The 11,629-nt window shown below is 28.8% G+C and overlaps 1 protein-coding gene across 1 annotated transcript in view; it reads left to right on the top strand.

Moving 5' to 3' along the window:
- Positions 1 to 6,755, top strand: part of LOC111686548 — a 34,108-nt gene extending 27,353 nt beyond the window's left edge. Inside the window, exons 2-3 of the mRNA XM_023448914.2 lie at positions 5,389 to 6,516; positions 6,590 to 6,755. Of these exons, the coding sequence (XP_023304682.2) occupies positions 5,407 to 6,516; positions 6,590 to 6,697 (1,218 nt within the window). The 5' untranslated portion in view covers positions 5,389 to 5,406 and the 3' untranslated portion in view covers positions 6,698 to 6,755. The remainder of the gene's footprint in view (positions 1 to 5,388; positions 6,517 to 6,589) is intronic.
- The last annotated feature ends 4,874 nt before the right edge of the window (positions 6,756 to 11,629 follow it).

Raw genomic sequence — 11,629 nt, 5'->3', positions numbered from 1 at the left:
TAGATAGATAGATAGATAGATAGATAGATAGATAGATAGATAGATAGATAGATAGATAGATAGATAGATAGATAGATAGATAGATAGATAGATAGATAGATAGATAGATATTACCTAGAACAAAAGTCGATAACAATTTCAATATAAGGTATCACATGGACCGACTTACTCTAGTAAGTCCTCTTTCTTTCTTTATTTAATTTTTGTATCTGTGCTTAAATTTTATGTGTATGAGTATTTTTATTAAAGTCAAAAGTAAAAACATGCGCAATAAAAAAGGAACAATTCTTTACTCTCTAATCCCCGTAAATGTTGATGACTGTGTATCCTTAAACATATTTCTGTAACTGTAGTGGATTTTTCTTTTAAGGAGGGTTTGCAAAATTTTAAAACTTTTCTTTTGCCCAAAATAAGCATACATTCACACATACATACAAAAATATACATACATACATACATACATACATACATACATACATACATACATACATATCAAAATTACGACATTATCAAAATAAGAAAAATACGACACATTAAATTTCCTTGCTTCGATTTCATTTTCAAAGATTTTTATTTAGGAATTTATTGAATTTTCGATCCTATTGAAATTGAAGGAAGTTATAAAAATGTTTCAGTACTTTTTTTATAAGTTAATAACAGCATACTAATAAGTTTAAAGTAGAGTAGATATATGCTGTTTTGTTATCTGCAAAAGTGACCTTAAATTTAAACAAGGTCAAAAGGTTGAAATGGTTTTAATACAAATTATAGCAATGTACTTTAAGAATAACTTTTATAAAAGAAAATTATATAAAACTTATTAATATTATATTCGTATTATCTTGATATCATTTTGAAGAGGTCAAGAATACATAACTAGTTCTTTGACTGTCTACTTTCCACTAGTCAAGGGACTAGTAAATTTATTTTAATGTCATTTCTTTAATGAGTAAATACTTAAAGGAATTGTAAACATCCTGTGACTTAAAATACTAAAAATAATATTTATTTTTTAAATTGTTTTTTTTTTATCTAAAAACATATTATGACTAAGTCTAAGTGCGTACAATAACAAACTGATCAAATCAAATAGAATAAAAACACAACCAAACAACAAACATTTTCATATAAGAATATAATAAATTGAAATGCTGGCAATTTCTTTAATCAAATCTAAGGAAGAAAAAAAAAATAAAAAGAAATCACTTCCCCCTAACACAAATAAAATGAAAAGAAATAAATAAACGTAATGGAATTTATTAAATTAATTGGAACATTTCATTTCTTCCTCTTTGCTGTCAGAGTTCAATGAACGTTTATTAACAATTTACAAAATGTTTGAAAATTGTCGTTTCACTCACATAAGAAACCTTAAGAATTGCTTGATCAATTTATTTATTAAAATGGAGAAAAATGTTCAAGAGGAAACAAAAATCTAAAATTTTAATATACATTTGGTAGATTTACATGTAATATTTTTAAGAGGTATATCCCCATTTTTCTATAAAAAAGTGTTTGTTAAAATGGCCAACGGGATAGGTTGTATTAATTAAATATTCTTAGACTTAAAGTTATGTTAGTTGAAGAAAGTTAAACTTTATCTTATTGTATAGAACTAGTAGTCGTTATTTTATCTTATCATATTGCTTGAACTAGAACAAAACTAGAACAGAACTAGAATATAACTAGAACAAAACTAGAATAGAACTAGTACAGAATTAGCTCAAAACCACAAAAGATATAGAGCAGAACTAGAACTGAATTGTCTTCTAGAACTGAACTAGAACTGAACTAGAACTGAACTACAACTGAACTAGAACTGAACTAAAACTGAACTAGAACTGAACTAGATCTGAACTAGAACTGAACTAGAACTGAACTAGAACTGAACTAGAACTGAACTAGAACTCAAATAGAGTTGAACTAAAACTGAACTAGAACTAAACAAAAACTAAAGTAGAACTGAACTAGAACTGAACTAGAACTGAACTAAAACTGAACTAGAACTCAACTAGAACTAAACAAAAACTAAAGTAGAACTGAACTAGAACTGAACTAGAACTGAACTAGAACTGAACTAGAACTGAACTAGAACTGAACTAGAACTGAACTAGAACTGAACTAGAACTGAACTAGAACTGAACTAGAACTGAACTAAAACTGAACTAGAACCGAACTAGAACCGAACTAAAACAGAACTAGAACTGAACTGAACTAAACTGAACTAAAGCTGAACTAGAACTGAACTAGAACTGAACTAGAACTGAACTAGAACTGAACTAGAACTGAACTAGAACTGAACTAGAACTGAACTAGAACTGAACTAGAACTGAACTAGAACTGAACTAGAACTGAACTAGAACTGAACTAGAACTGAACTAGAACTGAACTAGAACTGAACTAGAACTGAACTAGAACTGAACTAGAACTGAACTAGAACTGAACTAGAACTGAACTAGAACTGAACTAGAACTGAACTAGAACTGAACTAGAACTGAACAAGAACTGAACTAGAACTGAACTAGAACTGAACTAGAACTGAACTAGAACTGAACTAGAACTGAACTAGAACTGAACTAGAACTGAACTAAACTAGAACTGAACTAAAACTGAACTAGAATTGAAGTAGAACTGAACTGGAACTGAACTGGAACTGAACTAGAACTGAACTAGAACTGAACTAGAACTGAACTAGAACTGAACTAGAACTGAACTAGAACTGAACTAGAATTGAACCAGAACTGAACTAGGATTGAACTAGAACTGAACTAGAACTTAACTAAAACTGAACTAAAAGTGAACTAGAACTAAACAGGAACTAAAGTAGAACTAAACAAGATCTGAGCTAGAACTGAACTAGAACTTAATTAAAACTGGACTAGATCTGTGATCATAGAGATCACTAATATTTTTAACAAATGTCTCTAGATCAGTTTTTGAATTGGATATATAATTTACTGCGATCATATCAGCTCGACAAATAGTGAATGCATCCGAAAAAAGTCAGTGATTTCCATCCATCATCTGGTTGGTTTTAATTTGTCTTTCGTCACGGATGTACCTATTCTTTGTAAACGATGAATGAAAACATTCTTCACATTTGTGGCTAGGGGTAACCCTAAATTGAAGGGTTACTGTCCGACCGAACTTCTGGGATATTTCACAAAAATAATTTATTTTTACTACAGGAATCGAGTTAAAACTAAATAATCAATGACAAAAGAAATTGCATGTTCTATAAATGTTAATAAAATTGCTCAATTAATGAATTGTATACAAATACATGTACATATGTTTGAATGTGTGAACGTGCCAATATTTTAGTATTTTCAACTGATAATTGATAATTAAGCCAGTGAAGTGTAGGTTTTTAATGGCATTTTATTCTATTCTCTACCCAGTTCTCAAACTTTCATTAACTTTTCAACTCGCCCAAATACATAATGGCCATTTTTTCATATTTATTCTAAATGATCCCACGGTATTAGAAAATAATACGAAATTAAATGTAATTTATACAAATGTATCTCCATTGTAAATATAAAAGTATTTGTATAATAAATTTTTAGTGCGATTATTTCAATGAAAAAACTAAAAATTCAAATGTCGTCATTGCAACAAAATGGAAACAGATGTTCAAGTTTGTTTTAGATAAAAATTGTATTCCAATTCAATTTTTTTATAAAGATATACATATATACCTAATATAACACTGTGCAACAGTGTTTTGTTTTTTGTCAAATGCCAGAAATTGGCAGAAATCTTAATATTATAACACTAGTCTAGATAATTTACCAAAAATTTCTACTATCTGACAAAATATTTTCTGCATACATTTTTTCTGTTTGTAGCACAGTGTTATTGATACAATACAAATCTATATTTAAACAAAATGTATTACATATAAATTTATTTGTATGTAATTTTTCTACGCATTATATGCGGCAAAGAGATAAAAAGCGTTAAAGTTCTTTTATCTGCCAGTCTTGTCGCACAGTAAACTGTAATAAAAAATTTTATAACGATTTTTGTTTTGCGATTTATCTATCGTTGTTAAATATGCATGATAATTTCATAAAATATTTATAAAACGGATTCATTCAAAACTCAGTTGAGGTTTTATTTTGCTAATACCAAATAATACTTTTTGTACATTTTCATTGCAAATACATTTCGGTGATAAAAGTGATCAATTATTTGTTCTTCAATTAAACATTAAAATATTAAATCAATTAATTATAACCGTTTTTAGTAAATAGAATTTTAAATAATAAACTGTAATCGGATATAACTGAAAGTATGAAACATTAATGTGTTAGTTCAGTTCTAGTTCAGTTCTAGCTCAGTTCTAGTTCAGTTCTATTTCAGTTCTATTTCAGTTCTAGTTCAGTTCTACTTCAGTTCTACTTCAGTTCTAGTTCAGTTCAGCCTTAGTTCAGTTCTAGTTCAGTTCTAGTTCAGTTCTAGTTCAGTTCTAGTTCAGTTCTAGTTCAGTTCTAGTTCAGTTCTAGTTCAGTTCTAGTTCAGTTCTAGTTCAGTTCTACTTCAGTTCTACTTCAGTTCTAGTTCAGTTCTAGTTCAGTTCTAGTTTAGTTCTAGTTCATTTCTAGTTCAGTTCTAGTTCAGTTCTAGTTCAGCTCTATTTCAGCTCTAGTTCAGTTCTAGTTCAGTGCTAGTTCAGTGTTAGTTCAGTTCTAATTTAGTTCTAGTTCAGCTCTAGTACGGTTCTAGTTCAGTTCTAGTTCAGTTCTAGTTCAGTTCTAGTTCAGTTCTAGTTCAATTCTAGTTCAGTTCTAGTTCAGTTCTAGTTCAGTTCTAGTTCAGTTCTAGTTCTAGTTCAGCTCTAGTTCAGTTCTAGTTAAGTTTTAGTTCAATTCTATTTCAGTTCAAATTCAGTTCTAGTTCAGTTCTAGTTCAGTTCTAGTTCAGTTCTAGTTCAGTTCTAGTTCAGTGCTAGTTCAGTGCTAGTTCAGTTCTACTTCAGTTCTAGTTCAGTTCAGTTCTTGTGCAGTTCTAGAAGAGGTTTACAGATCTTAGCATATTTACACATGTACTTAAGTATTTACAATACTTTACAATGCGAGATTACCATTTAACTCAGAAATTGTCTTAGTATTTTATATTTAAGCCCTTTTAATAAATACATATTTTATATATGTATGTATATTTGTATTTTTAAATTCAGTTTTCCACCTTAAATCTTTACTCAACAATGAAAGAAAATTAAAAATACATTAGAAAAACCAAAAGAAGTCCATAATTCTGTCATTCATGTTAGAGGTTTCCAACAAGCTTAAACTAATATTATTGATTTTCTGGTTAGTGGTTTGCAAAAAAAAAAAAAAATATTAAATATATAATTTCTTTATTTTTTAAATTTTATTACAGAATAAACCTATCAATGTCATGGATTCCTTAAATAACGACTGTCTGATAGAAATTGTAAAATATCTCAATTTAAAAGATCAAATAACGCTACATCAAGTGAACAACGGTCTACAGGTGACAGTAACAAGTCTATGGCTGTTGAAATACAAACATGTACATATCAATTTTTTGGAGGTGCCCTTAAGTAATCAAGAATTTGAGATATTTTTAAAAACTATACAAGACATAGTGGAAGTTTTACAATTGAGATTTTTAACACAAGATAAATATGTAATAATGAAAGAGTTTTGCTTGCCACGAGTGAAAAATTTTCGTTTCACCCTCAGCAAGCCGTACTTTATGAAAGACAGTGATATAAAAGACTTGAAACAGATTTTACCAAATCTAAATGCATTTAGTCCACATGGTAATTTAACCGGCCTCTATATGGCGGAGTGGAGCTCATTAAAAGATCTCAATTTAAGTTTTTGCTTTAAACTTGAAATGCTGCAATTTCAGACCATAATTAATAAATTGAAATTGGAAAAACTAAAACTAAATGTTTTTCCCAATAACAATCAATTTGAACAGATGAATTTAGTGGATGCTCAAGTTGAGGATTTAAAATATTTGGAATTAAATACATATGAATTTTATTACTTTCTGGCAAAGCCTCTCAAAGCACTCAAAGAGTTAGTCATAACGAATCATTATAATCCAAGACAATTGTTTGATGTATTACTATCCATTTGGGAGGCGAACAAGATACGTCTAGTGGAAACCGCTAATGTTGATAATATTTTAGTGAATTGTTTGGAAATGCATTTGAATGTAGAAGAGTTGACTATAGTCAATGATGAAAATCCATTACCCGCCAATACTATAACCTCCCTCCGTCTATTGACCAACTTGCGTAAATTACGCTTTAGAAGCTGTCAAATAAAATCATATAATTTTGTAAATCTTCTTAAGAATACTCCTCAATTAAATGAAATCAGTTTTGAGCAGTGTCAATTCGATGTGGCCAATATCTGTGTAAAGGTGGAGGAAATAGCTGTAAATCGAACGGAGAAATTAAGACTGAATATGTTAGAGAATAGACTGATGGATAATTTAGATACACCAAGTTGGTGCAGGGAAATGGAAGATGTAAGAATTAAGCATAGTTTTTGATTCTCAAAACTTTATTAATTAAGTATAAATATTGTATTTCTATTTTTAGATGGTGGATATATTAGTGGAAATACTCGGTGATCATAATTTATTGGAGTTAACCCATTTAAAGGGAAGCGACTTATGTTATGAACCATTATATGTTGTATTTCGTTAAATGTATTTTATTGTATATTATATATTTCTTTTTAAAGAAAAAAATCGTGCATAATATTGAACTATTTTAGAAAGACTACAATTCTAGGTTAGTTCTAATTCAATTCCAGTTCTTGTTAGGTTCTGATTGTTCAGTTTTAGCTTAGTTTGCATACAGTTGCTATATACTTCAATTCTAAGTCAATTCCTATTCTTTTATGATTAATACTTGTTCGGTTTCAGTTCATTCAGTTCTATGTTCATTTTTGTTCGGTTTCAGTTTAGATCTAGTGCAGTTCTAGTTTACTTAAGGTCTAGTTTAGTTGCCGTTCAGTTCTATCTTAGTTTTAGTTCTATTCTACTTAAGTTTTAGTTCAATTCATATTCAGTTCTAATTTAGTTCAGTTTTAGTTTAGTTTTAGTTCTATTCAACATACATATTCAGTTCTAATTTAGTTCAGTTCTAGTTTAGTTCTAGTACAGTTTAAGTTATATTTTAGTTCAGTTCTAGTTCAATTCTTATTCAGTTCAGTTCTAGTTCAATTCTTATTCACTGGTTGAATTCGAATTCAATTGTTGTTCAGTTCTATTTCAGTTGTAGTTCAATTCTAGTACAGTTCTAGTTCAGAAGTAGTTCAGTTCTAGTTCATTTCTAGTTCAATTCTTGTTCAGTTCTAATTCATTACTAGTTTAGTTCGGTTCTAGTTTAGTCCTAGTTCAGTTCTAGTTTAGTTCTAGTTCAGTTCTAGTTTAGTTCAGTTCAGTTTTAGATCGATTCTTATTCAGTTCTAGTTCAGCTTAAGTTCTATACTTGCTTAGTTCCATTCCAATTCTTATTCAGTTCTGGTTTAGTTTTAGTTTAATGTTTGTTTAGTTTTAGTTCATTACTAGTTTAGTTCTACTTTAGTTCTAGTTAAGTTTTAGTTCAGTTCTAGTTCAATTTTAGTTCAGATCTAGTTCGGTAGTAGTTCAGTTCTAGTTCAATTCTTCTTCAGTTCTACTTTAGTTCTAGTACAGTTTGAGTCTATTAGTAGTTTATTTCTTGTTTAGTTGTAGTTCATTACTAGTTGAGTTCTACTTTAGTTCTAGTTCACTTCTAATTCAGTTCTAGTTCTGTTCTAGTTCAGTTCTACTTCAGTCCTAGTTCAGTTTGAGTTTGGTTCTAGTTCAATTTTAGTTCAGTTCTATTTTTAAGCCCCTTAAGGGTTAAATACACTATCAAAAATGTGGCAACCTCATGTTATTTACATTTTCACACATGTTTGCTGCAACCAATTCAGACGTAAAGCAAACGATAAAATAAATAACACAATACCAAAAAACTGTACAATCAAACATACTAAACAATTAAATGGCTTACAATATTTTCCATCAGACGGCTCCAAAATGTATAATAAATTACTGAAATCCCATCTATTTGTAAAATTAAATACAGAAATGTATTTTTAAGGAAAATACCTTTATTTTGTAAGCACAACTGAATTCTACCACACATATTTGTTCACCTGAATTATATTTTGTATTTGATAATGTTTTCTCTTAGTAACTGTTTAAAATCTCTTAACTATGGATGGATAGATAGATAGATAGATAGATAGATAGATAGATAGATAGATAGATAGATAGATAGATAGATAGATAGATAGATAGATAGATAGATAGATAGATAGATAGATAGATAGATAGATAGATAGATAGATAGATAGATAGATAGATAGATAGATAGATAGATAGATAGATAGATAGATAGATAGATAGATAGATAGATAGATAGATAGATAGATAGATAGATAGATAGATAGATAGATAGATAGATTATTTAGTTAGTTAGTTAGTTAGTTAGTTAGTTAGTTAGTTAGTTAGTTAGTTAGTTTGTTAGTTAATTAGTTAGTTAGTTAATTAGTCAGTTTGTTAGTTAGTTAGTTAATTAGTAGAAATCAAACGCATGACATATTGGTCCACTGTATCATTGCTAAATGTTTGCTGTGAATAAATTCAATTTTCCTTCATAAGTCCCATCAACGAAACTCAAACAAATAAATCAACCCATGAATAACAAAACAATAAACACACACACACCATGCAACAAACCATCATAGTTAAAAGAAAGAAAAAACACAACAACTTACCAATTAAATGGGGTAAAATATTTTCCAATTTCCATGCGGTCAACAATTGTTTTAAATCCATTTTTACATCATCGGCCATAGCTATATTAAACTATTCTAATACTTTATTTAAACAAATATAATTTATTAAATTATTTATCATTTAATTGTTACAAACAATTAAGAACTCACAAAAAAACTCTAATATTTCGGCGTAACAACCACACGAAAGAAAAATATGTATCTGACAAACAATTGTATAGAAATTTCTTTTGTACTGAATATATAAATATGTTTGAGAGAAACATATGTTCGGATTTCTCTTAAATAATGCCGGCTGAATAACATTTCTCTCATTAAATGTTAATGTGCGCGAGTGTGTTTTTGGGGTATGATGTTATTAATGTAAACATAAACAAATAACATCTGCTTTTAGAGACAATTTTTAAGTAAGCGATTAGCGAATGAATTAAAATTAATCCTTGAATGTTGTTTTTGAATACTTAATTGTTTGATTGCCAGTATATAAGCGCCCAATGGGGAAATGGCTGTGTTACAAATAGTTTAAACCTCCATTTAGTATGTAATCTAGTCTATAGACCAGCTATATTTTAGTCTATAGTTTTAGTCTATAGTTTAGTGTATAGTCTTGTCTATAGTATATTTTATAGCCCTTTCTATTGTTTAGTCTTTGGTATATTCCACAGTCCAGTCTAGAGTCTGGTCTATAATAAAGTCTTATTCATAGTCTAGTCTATAGACTGGTCTATAATATAGCTTAAAGACTAGTCTAAAGTCAAGTATATAGCATAATCTAGTCCAAAATCTTATCTTTAGTGTAGTCTAAGTCTAGTCTATAGAATATTCCATGTTGTTGTAACAAGTTGGCTGTAACTGGATGTTATTCCCTGGGGAAAAAACTATCGGTTGATACAGCTGTTTCTGAGGCCGATTGAGAATCGGGTCGTTATGGAGCGTAGATCCAATTGTCGTGGAAACGTGGAATATTCTATTGTCTTGTGTAGTGCAGTCTATAATATAAACTATATTATAGTATGATCTTGATAATAATCAAGATCATTGCCTTTAGTCTATTCTATTTTCTAGACCATAGTCTAATCTTGTCTTGTGTAGTGTAGTCTATAATATAAACTATATTATAGTATGGTATTGATAATAATCAAGATCATTGCCTTTAGTCTAGTCTATTTTCTAGACCATAGTCTAATCCATAGACTGATCTATAGTGTAAGTTGTAGTCATGTCTATATTATAGTCTATAGTCTTATCCTTAGTGTAGCCTATAGTATAGTCTACACATAATTGTAAACCTAACCTAGTCTAGAGTCTAGTATTGAACCTTATCTATAGCATTGTCTATTGTCTAGTTTATAGTATTGTCTATAATGCAGTCGATAGTCTGGTTTATTTTATATTCTTATCTACAATTCAGACTATAATGTAGTCAATAGTCTAGTCTACATTCTAGTCTATGTCCCTAGTATTTTATGAATTTTAGAATTTACACAATTTATATTAAACTAGCATACCCTGGGTGCTTCGCTACCCTAACTATGTTAAATATCTTAAAAATATCAAAAAGAACCATCGTTTTTTCCGATGTACAATAATCTCTCTCAATAAATTCTCATTCAATAAGGATCGTGTGTTCCGGTTAACCATTAAAAAAATCTAAAAGGTACTATTTGAAGAATAGAAAAGTACCAAATAGTTCCCACTTACAGAATATTATTCAGTCAAGACCATATATGTTAAAATTAATCTTCCTAAGTTGAATATTTTAGAAAATTAAAAAAGTACAATTTATGATATAAAAAGTACTAAAAAGTTGTCTCTTAAAGAATCTTATTCAATGAGGACCGTGTATGTTTAATAATCATATGTTTTGAGTTCATATTAAAGAACATACAGTAGAGTATCATTTGAAGGAAGAAAAAGTACCAAAAGTGGAATAAATTTCGAGAAAAAATTGTGTTTTCAAAAAGGTACCAAACAATTTATTCGAATTTGGTCCTATATTGTCCTTAGTACTCGAATTCCAAAATAATATACCAATAGCTTATTTTGTGTGAGTAAATAAACTACCTTTTTAAAATTTTATAAAAATTGACTCAATGAGTTTGAATAAAATAAAATTTCCCGTTTTTTCCCTTTTTGGTACTTTTTTTCCCCAGTGAAATAGCAAAAATTTTATTACAATAATACTGTAATAATATTATACGTAATTTAATAGGAATAATTCAATAAACCGAAAAAGTTTTCTTAATGTGCTAAAAAAAAAGTACCATAAATACAATTTTCTCCCTTTTACACCCAAAAAGGACTGAATTTTAAAATAGTACGAAACAGGTGTCTCATAATTTTGGGAGATGTATCCAAAATATTTAGAAAAATTTTATTATGTTCAATTAGTTCAAAAGTTATAAAGGGCCAAAAAAGGTACCAAAATCACCTTTGTTACACATTTTTACCCCTTAAAAGTATGAATTTAAAAAAAGAGTAGATACAGGTGCATTTAAAATTTTTCTTGTATCACTAATATTGTGTAACATAATTAAGAAAACCTGTTTTATCCGTTTTTTCCCCTTTTTATTCGTAAATGTACAAATTTCCAAAAATCCCTCCTTAGTGGATCTACATAACCAAAAACACATCTACTGTCAAAATTTTATGATTCTGTTAAAATTTTACGATTCTAGGTTCAGCCGTTTGGACTGTGTATTAATTAGCTAATAAATATTTATAAGTATGTTTTGAGTCACAAACTGGTATAAGGTGAAAAATTTTTGATTTTCAAAAAAATGTTGGAAAATTTTGTATTTATT

This window comes from Lucilia cuprina, chromosome 6, assembly GCF_022045245.1.
Source record: "Lucilia cuprina isolate Lc7/37 chromosome 6, ASM2204524v1, whole genome shotgun sequence".
Classification (NCBI taxonomy): Eukaryota; Metazoa; Arthropoda; class Insecta; order Diptera; family Calliphoridae; genus Lucilia; species Lucilia cuprina.
The sequence above is the reverse complement of the archived record's forward strand: the minus strand, read 5'-3'. Positions and strand labels throughout refer to the sequence as shown.